Below are 23542 nucleotides of genomic sequence, written 5' to 3'. Positions count from 1 at the left end.
AACACTTCGATGGATATGACCAAAAAACTTTAAATTTCTAGAGTAAACAGTACTAGGGAGACGCTAATTGGTTTAATTTCATCTAGAACGAAGCAGTCATCTTTATGTCCAGATTTCAAAAGCGTCTATGCGTCGTCTGATTCTTTGATTGTCCATGTCTAGCATGCATAGCAGAATATGGTAAAGACCAGAGTTGAAACGAATCTCTTCTTGTTTGTCATAGTCTTCTTCTTTTTCTTCCGTCTTGTATGTAGGCTTTAAAGCCTAAGGGATTCGAAGCAGTCATCTTTATGTCCAGATTTCAAAAGCGTCTATGCGTCGTCTGAGTCTTTGACTGTCCATATCTCGCATGCATAGCAGAATATGGTAAAGACCAGAGTTGAAACGAATCTCTTCTTGTTTGTCATAGCCTTCTTCTTCTTCTTCCGTCTTATATGTAGGCTTTAAAGCCTGTTTCTTCTTCAATATTAGCCTCCTAAATTGTTTAAATTATCGCACCATCTTTTTCTTGGTCTGCCAATACTTCTTCGTCCATTTGGTGACTTATCTCGTGCTATTTGTACTATCCTATCCTCTGCCATTCTACTAATGTGTTCGTTCCACTCCTGTTTCCGTTGTGTTACCCATCCATTTATGTCTTCTATATTACATGCTCTTCTTATGTTTTCGCTTCTCTCCCTATCCAACAGACTTTTCCCTGATATTCGTCGGAGTATTTTTATCCCTGTTGTTTCTAGTAGTCATCTCGTTTTAAATGTGTCAGGTCTTGTCTCCACCGTGTATGTTAATATAGGTCTAATTCCTGCTTTATAGATCCTTGTTTCTGTGTCTTTCCAAATATTTGGATTTCTTTGTTCCCCATTTTGTAACCATAACCTTTACGTACTGCTTTATATTTCGTGTCTCAATTTAAGTACGTTATTGTGTTGATTATTATTTTCCTTTCCTTTAAAGAGTTCTGTCAGGTATCTTTCTTGTTTGTCTTAGTAATGATACGATCACGCCAGACCCCGTTTAGGTCAGTCATTGCTGCTCTTGCTAGTTGAATACGTCTTCGAATTTCGGGTTCACAACTGCCCGTGTTGTTAACTAGAGCTGCAAGATATATCATAGAGGAGACTATCTCGCATTCCGCAATAGTTTCAGGAAAGTGTTGTTGGCAATCAATAACCATGATTTTGGTTATTGATTGATTGACTTTTTTTTAATAAGGTAGTAATTTCTTCTGGAGTAGAGGCTAGAAGTGTAGATATCTTGACACCGCCTAGAGAAATAGAAATTTCAAATACAATTAAAACTAGAAAATTGGAGTATCTCGGACATATTACACGTGGAGAGAAATACACCTTGCTCCAACTGATTATGCAGGGAAAGATCCAAGTAAAGAGAAGTATAGGGAGGCGTAGAATGTCATGGTTGCGCAAACTGAGAGAGTGTTACGGATGTACATCAAGCGAACTTTTCAGAGCAGACGTTTCAAAAGTGAATAGCTATGATGATTGCCGACCTCCGCCGCGAAGATGGCACTTGAAGATGTTCCCAAGCTTAACCGGATTCCTCTCTCCTTCGTCTTATGCTATATAAACCAGCCACTGTACCTTTCTATCCTAATATAGCCTTTTTTTGATCGTTGCATTGTGCTTATAGGAACTTGAGCCTGTATTAGCTTGTATCCTGTATACATTACCATTATAGCTGAAATGCTTATTATTATCACCAATTTTTCGTTCTATAGTACTTTTGGCATATGTCGTGCATAAACTCTATGTTACATTATCTTATACGTCATATATTACCAATTTTGTCCAGGATATTTCCTGGATCTAGTTCTTCACTTTTACTTTTTTTACTTCTGAGGAAGATCTTTGTGACAATGCACTAAATTAATGAATTGATTACGTAAACATATATAACAGTTTTATTATTATGCTTTAGTAAAATGTAGAGTAAATAAAATATTATTCTGAATTGAAAATACTAAAATCTATCAATTTCATTATGAGTGTTTTGTTTACATTTTTATGTGTGATATTAATAAATCAGCTTGCTATACTAACTATATTACCATTTGTCCGGCACTAACAAAATGGCGTTTGGTAGATACTTTGTTAACGATTTTTTGATACAGACACACTCAGATTGAACCTGAGATGATATGATCATCGTTTAAAAGCTATATAACTTCTAACAACAGAATTATTGACAATAGTTATACATATCTGCATGTTTTGCGAAGTAGTAGTTCATTTTGTTGATTTAAATCAAGAAAAATAATTCGAGAATATGTTTAATGAGTTTTTTGATAAACTTTGAATGAATGAGTTAATTCCATTTTTCGCTTAAACAAAATTTTCAAATGAATGTAAATTACACAAAATCAGGCTCAAACATAGACATATAATACAAATAGACTGACTGCTGCCATACAGTCACGTTCCCCCCAGTGAGACAGAGAAAACTGACGCAAAGCAGTCCCTGCATCTCTGTCTAATGGGCCGGGTTTATAGACCAAGTGACCTTCTCATTGGTTATTTAGGTTACTTGGTCGATAAACCTGGCAAATTAGAAAGAGATGCAGGGACTGCTTTGCGTCAGTTTTCTCTGTCGCACTGGGAGGAACGGGTATGTAATGCAGCTATCAGTCTATTTGTATTATATGTCTATGGGCTGAAATAATGAAACGCTGTAAAGAGTGAGAAATAAGTGAAGGTTATAAAAAGGTGTGTTAAGGACAACACCTGAAGTGCCAAGGCTTAAAATACACTTTCGTTCGAACTTGTATAAAAGTAAGTCCATATAGAAACTAAAATTGAACATGCAAGAAAAATAAAACTACATATATTTGTTATTGATACCAACACACTGAATAACATCAATAAGCTTAGCCACAGTAATTCATGAAAAATATTATATGAATATTTAAGTGGATTTGAAGAGAAGTATTGTCAATTCTTACTTATGCCTTTCAGTGTATGCCTAAGAGATGTTTAACGAGTAAATAAACAGAAATAAATATTCAAGAAGTAGGGAATTTAATGTCGATTTTTTGGACTTAATTAGTTATTAACAAATTAAGATCAACAAACCGTAAATTTTCGCTTTTTTCGTGTTTCAGCAAAAAGTGAAGCATTTGAAACAATCTTGAGAGTAAGAAACTTATGTCATATAAAAATGGCGTTCAAAATGGCGTCTTTTAAATGTTTCTATCCTTATTTGTTGCTAAGAAAATTGCAAAAAGTAAGAAATTTCGGAGTTTTATAAATGTTAATAACGTTTTAAAAATGAACTTAGAATCTTCATATTGCATGGAATGTTGTGTCTTGTGGTGCTTAAAATATGGTCAAAATTTCAAAGCGATCGGTCAAAAATAGGACTTTGAAACTCGCTGGAGAGTTGGAGAGGGAGGAGCTGTTAACTGTACCTCTGGTTCTTGTTTATGGATTTCGACGTTTCTCTTTTTAATTTGTACGTACTTTTTGAGTACATCACAAATGTGCGTTATATACATAAATACATTTGTTAAATAAACCGCCTAAGGGGCCGTTCAAGTATTACGTAAGCAGATTTATTACAATTATGGACTCTCCCATCCCCATTGTCAGCAAAAGGAAGCAAAACTCTTACCCCCCTCCCATGTCACGTAAACGTATGTATATATGTGGCTTATATAATTATGCATGTGCATATCATGTATAATGTGACTCTTAGAATCGCGATATCTCAGGAATGGTACCTCTTAGGAAAAAAATTATGAAGACTATTTTTGTAGAAAATTTTAAGATCTACAACTTCGGTTTAAGGTTTTTTTTTTTTATATAAAACTTACCGCTTTCGAGAAAAATCCAAGAAAACCTCAAATTTTGACTATAAGATCGATGGAATTTATAAAACTTCATTTGTTATGGTAAACCCCAAATCTCCACCAGTATTTGGCTATCCGGAAATTTGTTTATTTGGCCACTATTTTATATCTAAATTGATCGGATTATAATTATCCACCTTTACAGTTAAAATGACATGACGGAGCAGAGTTGTCAACTGACAAATAGCGTTTGTCGACCGAACTGAGGCTAAAAATTTATATACGTTTTATCATCTCATAGAACATAATATGGTCTGAATAAAGGAATTAGAATCCATAGTGAAAATATAGAGTTGGAATTTTAGATGACAGAATATTTAGTAAATAGAAAGTTGATTGAAGGGTTGAATGAAAAGAGCGCCAACTATTTTTAAAATAAAAATAGTAAAATGAAATATAAAGTTAATAAATTTATAAAACCAAGAGTAATTGAGATAAAATAATTATTCAAAAAAAATAACAAACATATGACGTTTATAACGTTACAAACAAAGCTGCTGTGAATTAAAAAAAAATTAACTTCTACATAAATCGTCCTTTTCAACTTATAAAAAAAATGCCAGCTTGACAAGTATGAAAAAATAATTTTTTGCAGACGATGGTTAAAAAGATATTCTAATTTTTTATAAGCAAAATATGTTGTTGCAAAATAATTTTGCAATATTTAAATTTTTTTTACAATTTTTTTAATAATATGGATAGTTTAAATTGTCTTCTTTCATAAGCTACCCGTAGAATTACTGTAACTTTATTATTTTCTGACTTTTATTGTCGCAAAAGAAATTAATTTGGGAATAACTTTTAAACTATTTGACCGACCGCTTTGAAATTTTCACCATATTTCAGGCCATACAATACCCTAACATTCTACGTAATATGAAGGAAGTTTTTTTAAGTTATTAACTGTTATAAAAATCTGCAACTTTTGACTTATTTTGCAATTTTTTAAGCAACAAATAAGGATAGAAACATGTAAAAAAAACTTCATTTTGAAGCTTTTTATATAAATTATAATTTTCTTACTCTCAAATTTGTTTCAAATGCTTCACTTTTTGCAGATAGACAAAAAAAGCGAAAAATTTACCGTTTTTTGACCTTCACTTAATCTGTTAATAACTAATTAAGTCCAAAAAATCGTCTACAGGAAACACATAAGTTTTTGTTGTAGATGTCCATACTACTCAAAACAACTTTCGTTTGCCTGTCTCTCAAAAAATGGACTGAATAAAACACCACACAGTAAATTATATACCAAGAAAAATAGACACAAAAAAATCAGGAGACATATTGTTATACTATCTAAAGCTAATGCCAGTGTGAGTGTCAAATAAAATCCACAATTATTAATTTTTTCCAATTAGTGGTTCCCAGAATAAAACCACTTTAGTCTCTAACCTATAAAATAAAATATAGATGAAACAATGTTTTTAAGGAGTATGATAGCTCAGTGATCTGGGATGTGATTCCCGCTTTGGGATTCCTAGGTTTGTTGTATTAAATGGATATTTTAATAATAAATAACTTACTGGAGTGAAGCACTCTTATGCTAAGTTTAATATTTAGAAAAAATGAAATAAACTACAGCAACTTCAGTTAAATTAGGAGGAATAACTCAACCTCAACATATATATGATATATATATTGTTTAACAATGCTGCTTTTATATCATTCAAATAATACAAATGTGCATACATGATTCATATTTTAAAAAATCGAAAAATACTTTGAACTACTTTATAAAAAAAATCGACTACCAAATCTACCACGCCCTTGTCTTCACATTTAATGTTTACTTTTTCATTGCAGCTTTCATGCTCTGTTATACTCAAGAGGATGCTAACGCAGAAGGTACAGTATCGATTTTAGCCAATTTTTGTTTGACACATTTTTTTATATACATATAATAATAATTTTTACCGCATCAAAACTACTTTTGTTACTATAAAATACGGTAATTTTTTTGTATATTGGCTGGCACGTTTACAGTTTCTTAGAGTTATTCGAAAGTCGATTATATTTGGCAACGTTGTAAAAATGAATATTGTAAATTTCCAGTAGTTGTATGTGAGATATTTGTAAAATACACCAAAGGATTTCGTAATAATAGGACGTCATAAACCCTTATTTGATCTTAGGTTCTGTTTTTGAAGGGCAAAACCTTAAGTGAAATCTCTCAGAATCATTTTCGTACTAATGATTGCTTAGGTATAGGCGGTCACGTTTGTTATATCTGATTTTTTTTGGCTTTGCAGTGTTGGTTGCACAATCAGTGACATTTGTCGAAAAAATAATGTTATTATACTTAAATTATTAACACTTCCAAGTCATGTTGATCCGTTGCTTGATGTTCTTTTACTACAGATGACGCTTTTTAGTTGTGTAACAAATTCTTCTGTTACTCTCTAAATAAATCTACGTCGAATGTAACATGTTGAATCGGGTATGGTTCATATTGTTCATATAGATCTTTCCTATACCTACAGCAATCCAATATATTATCCAACAGAGTTCAACTTAACTATAAGCTTTTTAATTTTAAAAGGAACCATTGAATAATTTCATCAATAGACACGTTCTCTTTTTCTTCAAGTTTCAATTCCGTTTTACTTTAAAATATTGGCCAGAATTCAAGTTGGTATTTTTTGCAAAATGTAAATGTCTACATTTTTTTTATATTTCTTTGCAGTCCAATCATCTACATTTGTACTACATCCATTAGTAACTCTATTGTTAAAAAGTCTGTTATATCACTTTTTTATCTTTATTTAACGTTGTCTCACTTGTTGTCAGAACAGATTAGCCTCCTTTATTATTAACTGTAGGAAATCATTATGAAAGCATATTTTATTTTATTATAATAATCAAGAGAATATATTATCTTATCTGCTTATCTGGTGGCGGGAAACAATTACTAGAGTGGTACTTTTCTTCTATAAAAGGCGTCTTTTTCCCACCGGTCGTATAGTCTAACAAGCTATTTTAGAGACTCATTAATATTCAGATCAGCGTGGTGCTATTGTTAGAGGTGTAAAATTACGTAAACGAGGGATTATTTCAGAAAACAGATAGATCCCTTGTTTATGTAATCTCACACCTCGAACAATAACACCCCACTGAGCTGAATATTCATGACTCTCTTAGATAGCTGGTTAAACTATATTGCAACGACAGCTCTCCGACAACACCCAACAGAGCTTTTAAAGGCCTGGTATACCCAGCACTGTTGTATCAAGGAAACATCGAACCGTCCCATATCAACAGTAAATCCTTCAGATGCTGGTTTACTGTGGTGAACGTTCGGCAGTAGGATCCTGGTTGTCCTGTTGGAAGTTGCTCGTTCCCTCTACATTTTATTTATAAAATCAGAAGAGTGATTCATTTCTGTGCTCTTCTGCGCTATCTCTTTTTGTCTCGTGTCCATTTTATTCCCACAAGTTGGGACCACATGCTCGCAGAAGTACCAAGATTATAATTACTCAAAGTTTGCCATTTCTCTGGGGCATCGTTTATGCGACACTTTTCTCTCCATGTCATGTAATCAAAGGGCACGATGATGTTACACCTCCTGATAGGGGGCGAAGTAATCGCAGCACAAATGTAACCTTATGATGGGTCAGTTGTGGTGCAGCTATTTAGTGATTTGCGGAGTGAGTTTGGTGTAGATGCCAATATGTGTATGTGTGTTTTGTGTTTGGATGTGCGCGTGTATTTACAACAACACTATTTGTTACTCCCTCATACATATCTCTCTCAATCTTAACATATTCACCGGGTACTCCTTTCTTATTGAGTGCCCACCATAGAATCTCCTGAGGAACTCTATCATATGCTTTCTCAAGAACAATGAATACCATACGAGCGTTTGTTTCGTTATTCCTGTATTTTTTCATTAACTGCCTTATAATGAAAATTGCGTCTGTTGTTGATCTGCGTTGGATAAAGCCAAACTGATATTTCGGTTTCTTCACTTCTCCGTCTATCAATTACTCTCTTCCATATTTTCATGGTGTGACTAAGTAGTTTTATGGCCTGTAGTTTGTGGATGACCGATGAGATTTTGGATCTCATGGAAGCAAGGAGATCTTATAAAACCAAAGACAAAAACATGTATAATATTATACACACAGAAATAAGGAGAAAGATCAGAGATGCAAAGGAAAGATGGTATAGTGACAGATGCGAAGAGATTGGACAGTTGGTAGAGAAATATGATAACTTAAACCTTTATAAAAAAATTAGGGAAATAACAGGCACTAATATTAAGAAAGAATCAAACATATTGCTGGATAAAAACGGCAAAATAATTTTAGACGTCGTTGAAAGGCTTAAAAGATGGCAGGAATATATTCAAGAGCTATTTAAAGACGAATGGACTGAGATAGTACTAGAGCAGGAAAAGTTCGACAACGGCCCAGACATAACAGAAGATGAGGTATTAGAAGCGATAAAGCGAACAAAGAACAACAAGGCAACAGGTCCTGACGAAATACCTGTAGACATAATACGGTTAATAGAAGAACAGCAAATGGGAATATTGGTCGACTTATTCAATACAATATACAGTACAGGAATCATTCCCAGAGATTGGTTGATGTCAACATTCATAACACTACCAAAAAAACCAAATACAAAAGAATGCCAAAACCACCGGATAATAAGTTTAATGAGTCATACGCTCAAAATATTTTTAAAAATTATACACCGGAGAATACACAACAAACTTGAGCAGGAGATAACTGACACACAATTTGGATTTAGAAATGCACTGGGACGAGGGAAGCCCTGTTCGCTGTGAATGTACTTGTGCAAAGGTGCATGGATGTTAATCAGCCAGTATATATGTGTTTCTATGTGTTTCTTGGATTACAACAAAGCCTTCGATAAGGTCAGACATAACCGTCTTATCGAATTACTTGAAAAGAAAAACTTAAATATGAGAGACATCAGGGTCATTAGCGCTATCTATTATAATCAGATCGCTGTGGTAAAAGAGAACAACGTCTTTTCAAATGAAATACATATTGAGAGGGGCGTCAGGCAGGGCTGTGTCCTGTCTCCTACTTTGTTCAATTTGTATTCAGAGGAAATAATCCAGGAAGCACTAGAAGAACTAACTATGGGAATAAAAGTAAATGGCCTACCAATCAATAATATACGGTTTTCCGACGACACTAATTTATTAGCGGAATGTCTTGAGGATTTACAACAAATGGTTGACAGAGTGGTAGAAGTCTGTGAAGAAAACGGAATGTCCCTAAACACAAAAAAGACACAATTTATGGTAATTACAAAAGCCCAACAGCGCCAAGAAAACATAACAATACATGGAGAAAAAATTAAAAAAGTTGAAAAATATAAATATCTGGGTACAATAATTAACGAAAATAATGAGTACACAGAAGAGATTAAGGCAAGAATAGGACAGACAAGAAATTCTTTCAACAAACTGAAAAACGTACTCTGCAGCAGGAACATTTCAATTTGTTTAAAGATAAGACTTCTGAAATGCTACGTGTTCTCCATATTATTTTATGGGTTGGAGGCTTGGACATTAAAGAAAGATGTTTCGGACAGATTAGAAGCCTTCGAGTTATGGGCCTACAGAAGGACATTAAGAATAAGTTGTGTAGATAGAGTCACGAATGTCGAGGTGTTGAGAAGAATGGGAAAAGATAAAGAGGATTTAAATACAATTAAAGTCAGAAAACTGCAATATCTGGGACAAGTCATGAGGGGTGAGCGTTATAACTTGTTGCAATTAATAATGCAAGGAAGAATACAGGCTAGAAGGAGTCGCGGAAGAAGACGCATCTCATGGTTAAACATTTTGAGAGCTTCATTTAACTGCACTTATGCTCACCTCTTTAGAGCAGCGTTATCGAAAGTGCGAATTGCCATGATGGTTGCCAACCTTCCTAGAGGAGATGACACATGAAGAAGAAGTTTATACATTGTTGTACATCTCCCTTGTTTTTCCCTTTCAACAATTCCTCAGGAATATTATCTAGTCCAACTGCCTTTGCTTTCTTTATTTTTTAAATTGGTTGAGCCACTTCTTCGTTTGTTATTTTGCTCGTCATTGTTGTTACTGTCTTCGTTAACTCAACTGATTGTCTGTCAAATTCTTTATTTAATAACCTGTCAAAGTACTTTTTTTCATCTCTTTTTGGCATCCTTTTCGTGAATTAGTATTTTACTTTGACTTTCTTTCATGTTCCAACATATTTTTTCTACTAGTGTGTCACATTTAATCTACAAATCTACATTCTTCTACGTTCTTATTTGATCCTCGGTTGTTTATTTGGTTATATCTTATTCTCATCTGTCCTATAGTTCTATACAGCCATAGGACATTTCCTATTAACTAATTGGCACGTGCCGTGTTGGGGATGAAAATTTTCCCACCTAGTCTATCCTGCAGGATGTACTAGTGATCTCAGTGTCATTCGTTGCCGTATATTCTCCGATGACTGGGCATCAATACCGTTGTATCTATTTTATGTGCTCCCAGTCTATCAAGTTCATGATCAAGACTCATCACGAGATGTGATTACTGATTATTCAAATGGTTCTTCATTCCAATTATATGTATGTGCTAATTTTTTACTTGCTTTTCCGTTTTTTGCCATTTAGTTTGTTTTTTTATGTTTTGGCTAAATTTATTGGTAGATCGACTTGATTTTATATAACTCGAAGGTCGATAACTGAATTGTCAATTATTATCTAACCTATTTCTGTTGTTATTTTGTTCTTTTTCTGTTCCTCTAGCTTCTTGAACCTGGTATAAAATATTTTAGTTGGCTCTACGATGCGTTAAGATGCATAAAGGAATTAAATTATTGAATAATAATTATTTAAGTGCTTCCATTTATCATAAACGTGGCATTGTAGCTCCCACCTTCTAATGCACTTTTGTTAGTTGATGTTATAAATGCAAACAACGATATTTCTTGTATCTTGAATTGTAGCATCTATTAGTTTAACTTTGAACTCATCACATTGGTTGATTCAATTGTTCTACATAATTGTATATTACGTTTATAATTGTGAATTGGAGCTATAGGCTAAGCGTATTTAATTACCTACTGTTACAAAATGTTTACCTCTCGTTTCAAATTATGCAGTTGTATAAAATTAGAAACCGGGCGTCCCCAGTTGTCAAAATTTTTTGTAAAATTTTCTTTTGAAGCGATTTTTCATAATTTGATTCACATTTTTATGCATACATCAGAGCAGAATTTGTTATTCTCCTATACAAAAAGGGATATATTTTTTTGGAGCATGTTAGTTAAAAACATGTTCCCACAAACGTAATTACATCAACTATTGCCAGTATACGTCGGTTTTGATCTCTGTTAATGTGTTGTTGTCGTTTATTTGGTTGTGGTGTAAACATGCAGCTCGATAATTTCAAAATAGTAATTAAAGTTGTGTTTTATTAGTTATTCCTAGTCTCGTATGGAAAATATGTTGATGAGAATTAAGTTTAGATGTTCATTTTACTTGATTCTAAAATGTTTGTTTAATTATTAGTTCCATGTTGTTTTACTACTACAGATGTTTCAGTAGTCTATATTTATTTGATTTATTAAACAAAACAACCAAATAATTCGCTGAAATATTTGCTTTGATTCTTAAAATCCTAAAACGGATTTTTTTGTTCACTTGAAAATTGTTTTGTTCGCCTTATCAACCAAGTAATTGTTTTAGCGACTATTGGAACGACCTATAACGATCCCGTTGTGTAAGGGATACGACTAACGTGCCTTCTTGGGTTGTTGCCGACAGGGGGCATTTGGGCCTGTAGGACCCATCGCCGGCTCTTCGGGCTTCTTCCTATCCCCGGAATTGGATCGGGTATTCACCATCTTTGGTTTGTCTGTGGTAGAAAGGTTAAATACCACCGCTGTTATAAATATCAGTTCCAGTGACAAATATCTGTTATAGGTAACGGTTCCAAGGAACAGTTACAAAGTAACAGAGCAAAAATGGAAAACAGATAGGTAAAAATGATCTAAGTATTCCTTGACTTACGGAAGGAATAACTTAGTAAACAAGTAAATTAAATGGTATAAAAATATAATGCAAAGAAAAATGTTTCTAAGTATTTCTTGACTTACGGAAGAAACAACTTAGGACAGAAATATAGATAAATGAAATATGTAAATGTGAGAGTAAAATATGGAAATATTTCTAAGTGTTTCTTGACTTACGGAAGAAACGACTTAGAGTGGAAAAATAAAATACTCAAAATATAAAACGAGAAATGCAAAAATGAAACAGATTATAGAAATATGTCTAAGTGTTTCTTGACTTACGGAAGAAACAACTTAGAACAGAAAATAAACAAGAGAATCAAATATAGTAAAATAAATGCACAAATATTTATAAGTGAATTATAATAGAAAATAAGAAAAATCAAATATAGAAAAGATGTGAAAATATTGCTAAGTGTTTCTTGACTTACGGAAGAAACAGCTTAGCAAAAAAATGGAAAAATGAAATAGACAAATATATAAGTATTTTCTTAACTTACGGAAGAAAATATCTTAGATAAAATATCAGAAATAATAATGCGATATGAAAATATTTCTAAGGGTTCTTTTGACTTACCGGAAAAGAACGACTTAGACACACAATAAAATAACAAGTCAGATATCAGAGAAATACTTCTAAGAGCTCTTTGACTTACCGAAAAGAACTACTTAGATACAAAGTACAAAATCAAATATATAAAATAGAAAAGGCAAGATAAATATTCCTAAGTATTCTTAACTTACGGAAGAACAACTTAGACACAAAATACAAGAAAAATAAACAATCAAAATAATCAAATAAAATATCAAACAATCAGTACATGAACAAATATAGATCAATGTAATATTCTAACCTGAAAAGGTCTGAATATACAATAATGCTAAAATAAAATGGTATATAGGAAATCAGAAATAAAACAATAACTTAGTAGGAACAATAATAGCACCGACTAGGTCTACAGTAGAAGAGGCAAGCTCGACTGACTGATGGGAGAAAATCTACCTGCTTTTATGTAGAACAAATCCTTTGTTTTACGTAGCAAAAGTGGAATTTCCCTGCATCGAGTCAATTAGAAATTTGGATTTGGCCAAACTTGGAATTCCCAAGTATTTTGACCAATATCCAAATTCCTTGATGCGTCCGGCACGGCTGTCAGCTCCCGGCTGACACGCCTCCGGAGGACAGGGTGATGTTACCTGAATATGAAGACCCAGTCATCGTTTAAATGGGTTAAAGTATATCACTACCAACCGTGTGAACGCCCAATTTAAACTGTCTTATAAATCTAATAGAAAAAAAAATTAGAACCATTGAAAAACTTGACAGTTAAGGTCGATAAATTTTTGCAGGTGGTGTCACTTTTCGTATTACCATGTTCAATTTCTCAGATGCATATTTTTCAGTCTCATAATACGTTTATTAATCCTGGTAAACGTAACCTTTATACAAGATGGTGGTAGTCATAACCGCCTCTTGTCCTAAAACACAGACTTTTCAGCAGTGATAAAAGATGTCGTTGCCGGTTGTGATGACATTAACGTTTTCTGCTTTGGCGAATTTGAATACTGCCAGTAACGGGACTGTTATTTTGTCTATGTTGTTCATGAGCTGCTTCAACTCGTTATCTTTTATTATTGATATTTAGTGAGTGTAAAATTGAGGTATGTACAAATGCGAAATTATTAAAATAATTTCAGAGTTATTAGGACTGTTTCAATGGGGTTGGTTCAAAATAATTAGGAGGGGAAATTGAATGTTATGCAGACAATAATTGAATTAAGTTTATACAAACACTTACCGATTTCACTGTTATATACCTTCAAGGAAAAATCACACTCAATATGTTGGTCATAAAAGCTTGAGTTGTCTTGTAACGGATGTGTTTGCATGTAGCGGATTCACGAGAACACGTTACTTTTGAGTTTTAACTATTTCCAAAGGAGAGAAAAAGCGTTTTAAGTAACCAACGGTCACGAAGCGAAAAAACCTATCTTCTCTACGGTAGACGGCAATCGAGAGAGCTGAGAAAAGTGTCTATCTTCTACAAGGAACCAAATTAAGAGAGGCGAAAAACATTTCTGTCCTCTACGGAAACCAAAATCGGAGAGACGAAAAACAACGTCTGCTCTCTAAGGGAACCAATAGGCAAGAGAGAGAGCTTTTTCTTTTGCATTGTCCAAGAATGTCTGTAATTCTCGCGGGTAGGGATAAAAATCGGTAGGAGAAATTATTACTAAGGGTTGGTTTAAGTAATGATTTTAATATTGAGGTTGGTAACTATAAGAATAATACAGCAAAAAATATAATATTGCTTTTTGCATGTGAAAAACTGAACACTGAGTAGGTATCCATCTTTTGACGGTCTACATGGCATACACCTTTTAATACCGTATCTGTTTTGCCAAAATCTTGCCAACCTGAGCGACATCAGTAATTATCTGGTATAACTTAATAATCTTCACTTGCCGATCTTGTTGTGCTGCGCTGTCGACTAATAAGTTGTTTTGTCCAAAAGCCGAAGATCTGCTAGAACGATGTTGACATTGGACGTCTGAACATTCGCGTTGACGCACACACGCACAGTAGTAATTCAGGTCTCAGGAGGGGGACTGCTATCATCCTAATTGGGAGTCATGTAAATGTCCTGAGAAATGGAACATTCACATGACGTCTATTCTGCGTAAAATACAATACAGTGTGAGGCGCTGTAGTCTCATTGACGTCTTTGTCACATCACTGGTGTATACCTGGTGCAGTAATTCTTCTTTGTTATGCATTTTTTTAGTAGTATTTTTGTGACAGTTGCTATTTAGTAAATTTTTTTTTAAATTTATTAATTTTTGGCATAGGAAGTTTTGTAAAGTTACGATATTTTTTTGAGGGAAAATTAAGGTATTATCATTCTAGAGTGATTTTGGAAGAAGTTAGGTATTCGTTTGCATACAGCTATAACCCTATCTAGTGTTATACGTCACCAAGCAGATGTTCTTGGGTCTTTTGTGGTTCCATCTGTGGTAGACCTCATAATCTACTTTCTCTCTTAGGATATGGTTAGGGCGGTTTTCCAATTCAGCGAATTTGATCCGTTCTTTTTCGTCCATTGTGTCTCTTACCCAGATTTGCCACATGTCTCTAAATAGAAAGCTTTCTACCACGTAACCGGGTACTTTTGCTTTCATTGGTCGTAGACGTCATTATCTCTTATCTCTCGCAGGATATTGTATACCCCGTTTGAATCTTGCTCTAGTGTTGAGCTAGCTCTGAATCCAAATTGAGCTTTTCTGCGGATTATTCCCAATCTCTTCGCTTCTCCTTGCAATGTTGAGACGATCACTTTTTCTGCTGTCTTGCCGACTGGTCCATTTTTGAACTATTCTAGTTTTCCCTTAAACGTTTTACTTTTTAATATTTAATATATATTATATAAATATTTCTTACGTAGATGAGTATGAGTTTTTATTGGGTTAACACAAAAAACGTATTATTGAAGGAAACTCACACATGACTGGAGCGGTGAATGAAAGTTGCAATGCGAAAGGTTGCTAATCAAGTCAGAATGCAGGTCGATCGGAGTGGTAGTGAGTTAAAAGCGGCCACCAAGCTACAAACCAATGACGAATTGTGCATAAACCTATGGTTTCAATGACGGAGACTTTATGAATAAACTTTTTATGTTACAAATTTCGGTTTTGTTATACGGAGTGGAACCTGTACTTTGTCGGAGGCATCTACGAAGAAGCTGAAGGCTTTGAGATGAGGTGCCACAGATGGAATATTGCGGATCTCATGGGTGGATCAAGTCACGAGTTCTGAAGTTCTCCGCAGAATGAAAAGAGAACATAAACTGCTTATCATGGTAAAAAGAGGAAATGGACTTTGGACGTATAATGAGAAATAATGAGAGATATGGTTTAATTGTGTTGTTTATTCGGGGGATAGGGAAAGAGTGTGATAGCAACCGGGAAGACGACGTACTTCGTGACTTCATACCCTAAGGGCTTGTGATGACCGCATATGAATGACATTGAATAACACTCGAAAATTATGGAGAGTATGGAGATACTTCTTATCGAATGAATTTGAAGTGAACATAGGTCTCAGACGGGGAGACCTTTTATCCACGGTACTCTTTAATTTTTTACAGGAAGGCATTATCACAACAATCAGCGTAAAAACGACTGGATCCATCTATAATAATGAACATTAATGCTTGACTTTAGAAATATTAACGAAAACAAGAGAATAATTACGAAATGTTATAACAAGAATAACAATGAAATTGTTTATGGGAGGCCTATGTTCAGCAGTGGACTCAAAACGTCTAATGATGATGATAACAAGAAGAATAAATCAGGAAAGATATTTTGATCTAGAAAGAAACTAGAATAAGTCAAAGTACATAATTCTTGAAAATTCAAAGCGAAAGGCAGATGGTCCATTCACTTTCACCTTTAACAAAGTAAAAGAATATAAATTCTATAGAGTGTACCATTTTACTTATCTGGTGGTTATTAGAGAAGAGAAAGGATATGAAGAATTAGTGCTAGAAAAACCAGATTGGCAAGATCACTGAGAAAATCCAAATCTGTATCGAGGCAAACAAATTACATAAGGTCGCAAAGAGTTGATGGATGGGACATGTAATGAGAATGGATAATGAGAAGATACAAAAGATGGTTCTAAAACGAGGCCCAATTACGAAAAAAATGAAGATAACTCAGAAAGATGATTTGATAGAGTACAATATCTCAAAAAAGTAGAATTTCATTACTGAAGAAATAACAAACAAAGATAAAGAAGCCACATAAATGGACAAAATGTATGTTTTTGAAATATGTAATGATTTACTTGTATTTTAGCTCTCATCATCATCATCCAGCCTCAAGAGTCCACTGCTGAACATAGGCCTCTTCCTCATGTTTCCAACCCCGTCTATCTTGCGCCGCTCTCATCCAGTTTTTATCGAGTCTTCTTAAATCGTCAGTCCATCTTGTAGGTGGTCGACCGACGCTTCTCTTGTCTTCCCTTGGCCTCCATTCCAATAACCTCTTTGTCCATCGCCCATCTGTCATTCTGGCTATGTGTCCTGCCCATCTCCATTTTAGTCTGGCTATCTTCTCGATGATGTCAGTCACTCCGGTTCTTCTCCTGATGTCTTCGTTGGTTATTCTGTCTCGCAGAGTTATTCCTAACATGGACCGCTCCATTCTTCTCCGCGCGACTCTCAGTTTGGTAGCTGCTGCTTTTGTTAAGGTAAGTGTTTCTGCTCCGTACGTCAAGACTGGGAGGACGCACGCTCTAGGCCTGCATAAACTGTTGAGCATTAGAAATAAATAACCTTTCAGTGAAGAAAAGATAGAAGTGGATCGGGTAGATGACTAAATTCTTGGCTATAGGACAGTGGATTAGTAAAACATTGTTAGACATACGAAACGAAAGAAATAAGAAAAAAATACCGTACATATTTTTAATTTAAGAATTCTAAAAATTTCTTTCCGGTTTTTAAAGATTTACTCTCTTCTTTATCCATCTAAATTCTTTCTGCCTCTTTCAACAAATTAATCAGAGTTATTTTATATAATATATAGATATTTTTGTCTCGTAGTAAGAAGAGAAACTTCCCAATATTATATCTGCTAATTCCAGACATACTCTCGACCGAGCTTGTTTCGAAAGTTGCCAGTTGTGGCTCTTTATATGACCAAATGAAAACTCGAAAATGTATTCACGAGGGATACGCGGTTTGTTCGTTTTTGGTTTTGACAGTTTAATTATTGGATATATAGAGTACAATTTAGGTAACGTCTTTTGTGCGGAAAATATATTACGTCAACAGTAAAAGAGCGATTAGTATTTTTTGGAAGGTCGGTTGTAGTTTATTAACAATATTTCCTTTGAAATTGGATTTTAGTTTTGAATTGAAATATATGTGATAACAGGCTAATTGACTGGTATGATTGTTAAAAATGATTTTGAACGTTTATTGAAGATTCGTTTGAAGCCACGTCGTACATATATTAGTAATCGTACCTTTAATTTTAACAAAATAATAAGATAGTTTTAAAAACAAGAATTAAAATTAAGCAATTTAAATAACTGTTAACAATCATTCTCCTTCACCTCTTTCGTGTTATTGTATCTGTTCAGATTGACGGATCAATGTCAATGTTTTATTTTTCTCGGATAATACCACTTTACTAGAAATAATTTAACTGTCCTAAATATTCTAAACATAACTACATATTCTGAGCCAATTTACTTTCAGTAATTATGGCTCCTCGGCACTTAAACAAATCTTACTCTTTTCTGGTCTGTTATGAAATTCTTCTGTGGAATGTACAACTGTAAGAGGATTCATCTTTATTTTAGGTCTTTAGGTATGTCGCCTTGTATATTTGAATACCTTCTTTAATAAACCGTAAACTATTGTCATGTAGTTTTTTAATTGTTTTTTTACTTGTACATTTGTAACACTTTCGATAATGCTATCCACTGCGCCAAATCATAGTCCTGCAAAAAGGTTCCATGAAGCAAAAGTTTTTCAATTTTTTGGATGGTCATTTTTCTAAGAAGTTTTGTAAGATGAAATAAAATTAAAAAAAAAGTAACGAGATAAATATGTTCTTCTTTTTCTTTGTCTTTATAACAAATTCTGCTTGTTCATTGGCGGAGTTTTTCTTCTTCTTCATGTGCCTTGTCCGTTCCGAACGTTGGCAATCAACATGGCTATTCTGACTTTGTTTACGGCAGATCTGAACCATTGCCGCAAGTTTTGGAGATTCATGATTTATCTCTTACTATTGTGACCACACGATTCTGTTTCCCCTATTCTGCTTATGTGGTTATTTAATTCTTTTTTCTGTTCTGAGGAAGTTGTAAATCAACAAAGTAACGCTCATAATTAATTGTAACGCAATTTTCAGTCTCATCATCAAAAAATATGGACCGATAATTCCATTTGCCAAAATCTCAGATCATAGTGTCACTTCAAGAAGCCAACGAGGATTTTCCCCTGTCCAATATCTGAAATTTTGTTTATAAACAAAACCGGAGAGGTAAAAATGTACATCATTCACTCATCCTTAAGTTGGTAACTTGGTTGTCATTTTTTCTAATTTGGCAAGCATACCTTCACACAATCTAACTCGTTGTTAAAAATCACCTGGATTAAGAGCTCGAACAATTTGCATTTTGTAAGAATCATATCGAAGATCTTGGTGGAGAATCCGTTTCAACGATGTGTCATTTATTCGAAAGCGTGTAGTCGATGACATTCGATATTAACAGGGATCCGAACTGTTTTTGGCACAACCGCCTCTGTTTTAAATGTCAATCCAGTTTGCTCGATGTTTTTTACCGACTTTTTAATCGCGTTATCTGACGGACCAGATTGGTTACGGTATGTTGATAAGCTCTGGAAAGTCATGTCAAGTTTGAACTGAACTCTCGCTGTTTTGATAGTAGGCTTTAACAGCGTAGCCGCTGTTAAAGTTAAAATCTCGTCTAACGCTCCATTGTAAACTAAATGGTAGACCATGCATGTCCTGATAGGCAGGCGACTTTCTTCTTCGCCACCTCATCACGCGCTACAAGCTCCACTCAAATCTCTCCGTTTCACTGGCGGACCCTTTACATTTCAACGGCCACTATTTCTTTTTTTTGCGAGCCAATTTTTCAACTTTCGCATCCGTAGACTAAAACAAAGAAATCTTGCAAAATGTCTTTATGCTAATGTATCTTGTTAAATTCTTGATATTATTTTTTGGTTACAGTCACTGTTGGTATTAGTTTCCAGAAATTTTGTAGAGATCATTCGTTATACTTTTTTTCCTTCGATATTTAGATATGTGTTAATGTCTTTTTTGAATACACTAGTACGCATTTTGGTTTTAACATGTTTAAATGTAAGCCGAACATTTCACTATGACGTACCGCGGAATATATTATGTTTTGTATCTCTGGTCAGTTGTTTACTGTTTTGATAGTGTATTCCACGTATCTGATGTTGTTTATCGTAGTTCTGTTGATCCTCAGTTAACTTTGGCTCCAATGTTAAATATAGATTCCGAGTACCGTGTAAACAGGAGTGGAGAGAAGACGCAGCCCTGTGTCACTCCTCATCTAATCCGTATATACTCCGATGATATTTGTTTTATTTGGAATTTGGTCGTTTGGTATCAGTAGAGTTCTGTGATATATAAGTTTTGTTCATCAATCCCGGTTGATCTAAGAATTTCGATAATCTTTTGAGGGTTAACGCAATCAAACGCTTTTCGATAGTCTATAAAACATGCGGAGCATCTACATTCATGTCGTTGGGTAAATATATTTAAGGAAAAAACACACCAATAAAATTTGAAGACCAAACTGCGTGTTATCCCTCTTATATTCGCATTTCCTGTAAATTATTGTCTGGTTGATTCTGAGAAAAGTTTTAAGGACCTAAGACGTATCGGTAGTTTAACTTCTACTCACCTTTTAATTATCTTTACCATTGATATCGAGTGTTTATTTGAGAGACAGACTAATATTAATCATTGCTCATTATGCGAGAAACGATTGATAGCAGTCTGTTATCGTTTACTTTTAAATACTCTCCTGTTTCTTGTACATATAAGCTACATGGAATAAGGCCAACAAACAATTTTCCATAATTTTTGGTAATTGTATTTATCTTTTTTGGTGACTCTTTCATCAAATTCTATGGCTGATTTATCAAAAATAGGAATATGTAGTCAACACTCAAATTTATCTTTATTAGCTAATGGTCGGTAATCCAAATCCTGTGAGAAACGATTTAAATTATTTTCATCCACCAGGTTAGAAGAAAATAATTTCCATGGCTGTAAGGTCGACCAATGAATTGGAACATTGTAAAAATAAATGGTCGGTCAAGTTGTCTGTTGACTAGCCATGAACATAGTACATACATACACAGTATACAACATATCTACAGACATAATCCTTAAGGAGTTATGATTAACTAAAGATTGAAATCAAGACTTTGATGATTAACACTTTAATACTAAAAATCTCTTGGCAAAATAGAAGTAAAAGATTTTTGTAATGTATTTTTTTCCTTCGCTATTGCTTCTTCCGTTCTGTCACTTCTTTTCCTCTTCTATTCCTAGAAGACATAACAAGGGAGATAGTTCAGTTTTGAATTAAAAGTTGAAACTGTCATGATCAAAACTTTAATATTGAAGATTGGTAAAATTGGTAATGGAAAAAATAAGTAAAACATGTTTCTGGTGTATTTCTAGTCCCTTACTGATATTCCTTCGGTATTACATCTCTCTTAAACTCGGCAGAACAGATAAAACGGACATAGTCCAGTTTTGAACTGAAAATTGCGACGGTGATGATCTAAAAAAATTCTGAATACTTAATTCATTTTGTTATGATGAAGGTTGTCTACTATACGGATATTTATTTTTTCATCGTGTCCTGTTCTATCTCTGTGCATTGAGATAAAAGTCAAGGGGTGGCACCAATAACGTTTACATTGATTGATCTAAATCAGTGGTCCGCTCATTACAGAGCTAGGGAAGCAAAATATTAGATATCATATGAACTTTTTTATTCACTTCATTCAAAATTACTCTATAGTTTACGAGTAAATATGTTTTTCCAGTGTCCTCGGAACCGAAAGTAGAAACTTTTGGTTTCATAATTTTCTCCGCAAACGTTTAATGCTGAATCCGAATCCGTCATCAGTTTTTCTGAATCTATTACTGTTTTAATTGTATTCTAATAACTAATCCTTAGAGAAAACTAAAGGCTTGATTTTTTAAATTTATATTCCAATCAATACTCAATTATGTACAAGAGTAATTGGTGACCAAGTCAGTTTTGTTATTAGGTTTGCTGTATATATGTATATATATATATATATATATATATATATATATATATATATATATATATATATATATATATATATATATATACAATTTTTTGTTTTATATACCCAACCTGCCCCTTACCGTACTATGTTCCTTTCATTATAAGAACAAAATAACTTACTTATTCTGATTCTTATGTATATAATATAATTTTGTCTTCGGCATTGCCAAATATAGTCACTTAGTTCTTAAAAATTGATAAATATATAAACGAACCGTGCCAGCCAACGTATAAAAATGTTACTATATAATTTTTTTTCTTTTTTGGCTTCTTTCTGTGTTACAATAAAGTACAGGTGAAATATTATATCGGGTCGAACTGCCGTATATGGAAGAAATAACACTAATTTATTTGGAAGATAATGACAATATGGGGGATTTTAGTAAGTCTTAGTGTTGTGGTTTGCATGTGGCGCCGCCGTGGCAGAAAATTTCAAACTATTTGAATTTTCGCCCCCTTTTTATTACGTATACTTGCACTGTCTATCGGTTTTTTAAGTCGATGCCACTCAAGTGATTCGAAAGATTTTTTCACCGCAATTAGTTTTCATTAAAAAAAAATAAATTAAAATAACAAAATGATATTTTTTTCATCATTTTTTAATGACTAAATGGACTGTGTAAATAAAAAAAGGACGCTTTTGTATTCTTAAGTTAGGTTGGGTTTAATATGAGCATATACGTATAACACCTAGACTGCTCACTGCAATGTAAACCCGTTCCCCTAGTGCGACAAAGAAAATATATACCTGCAGTCCTTGCATTTCTTTCTAATGTCCGGGGTTTATCGACCACGTGACCGTCCCATTACAAAACTTCTCCAGTGTTCATATGTCCATAATTCGCAGATAATTCCCATTCATATCTTGTAAATTTTTGGATCCCTTCTTCGAAGATTCACGCATAAAAGCCGTTTCATCCGTTTCATGTTTCATCCGTTCTATCCAGTCAGATATCGTTCCTTTGACTATGCTTCTTGCTATCAACGAAACGTTCTGTACCTATGAATGTTTCTTTTGCTCCTGCCCTGGCAAGTAGCATCGCTTTTTCGTTCCTTCAAGACCAACCAGAGTAAATTTACGTTGTTAGTATTCTTGTTGTTATTGTTTGTTTGTATTCTTATATTATAGTGGTTTGTCAGACCCGTAAAGAGCATGCAAGATTGCAATAACCAAACGTTTGCAACAATTTGGAACACAATGTCAAGAATCCGACGAATTTGTGATCTCATCTCTGATCCTCATCAGAGTGTATGTACCCAAATCAACATTCTTAATATACTGCACCAGCGACTGCCAGTAGACTAGTGTCAATTCTTGTGTTAATGAAGAATTATCATTTTTCATTTCTTTTTCAGGATGTATTGTCCTGAGTTTTGTTTTTATTAATGGAAGATGGAAGTTATTTAGCACTTATTTGGTGATAGGTGTTCAAGAGTGTCCAAGAGAAGAAAGAACAGTTATTGTTATTGAGGTGGTTTTTTTAATTTTTTTTTATTTTTTTTTTTATTTAAAATTAAATTAGTTAACACACTTCAAACGCTGATCGAGGACAAGGGACAGGATACTGAAATTTTATATTGGTCCTTCGAACCGGATGAGGTTTGATTCGGGGAATGTGCTTGTTTTTTTCCTTAATTCTCTTTGAATTCCACAAATATCTTACTATTTTCCACATAGAGACGAACAAAATTTCAACAAAAATCGTTCCTATTCCCGTTGTTTAATGAGGACTCCAG

At 33.9% G+C, this 23542-nt stretch overlaps 1 protein-coding gene across 14 annotated transcripts in view; it reads left to right on the top strand.

Moving 5' to 3' along the window:
* dlg1 (MAGUK family member discs large 1) overlaps positions 1–23542 on the top strand; it is a 1569679-nt gene that overhangs the window by 1496296 nt on the left and 49841 nt on the right. For 10 of the 14 annotated variants that reach the window (XM_072523856.1, XM_072523859.1, XM_072523857.1 and 7 more), the window contains 2 exons: positions 5669–5710; positions 22101–22187. The exons of 1 other annotated variant lie outside the window; for it this stretch is intronic. In XM_072523856.1, the coding sequence (XP_072379957.1) occupies positions 5669–5710; positions 22101–22187 (129 nt within the window). The remainder of the gene's footprint in view (positions 1–5668; positions 5711–22100; positions 22188–23542) is intronic. 3 more of the 14 variants (XM_072523863.1, XM_072523862.1, XM_072523860.1) reach the window with 1 other exon arrangement.

This window comes from Diabrotica undecimpunctata, chromosome 2 (genome assembly GCF_040954645.1).
Source record: "Diabrotica undecimpunctata isolate CICGRU chromosome 2, icDiaUnde3, whole genome shotgun sequence".
Taxonomy (NCBI): domain Eukaryota; kingdom Metazoa; phylum Arthropoda; class Insecta; order Coleoptera; family Chrysomelidae; genus Diabrotica; species Diabrotica undecimpunctata.
The sequence above is the reverse complement of the archived record's forward strand: the minus strand, read 5'-3'. Positions and strand labels throughout refer to the sequence as shown.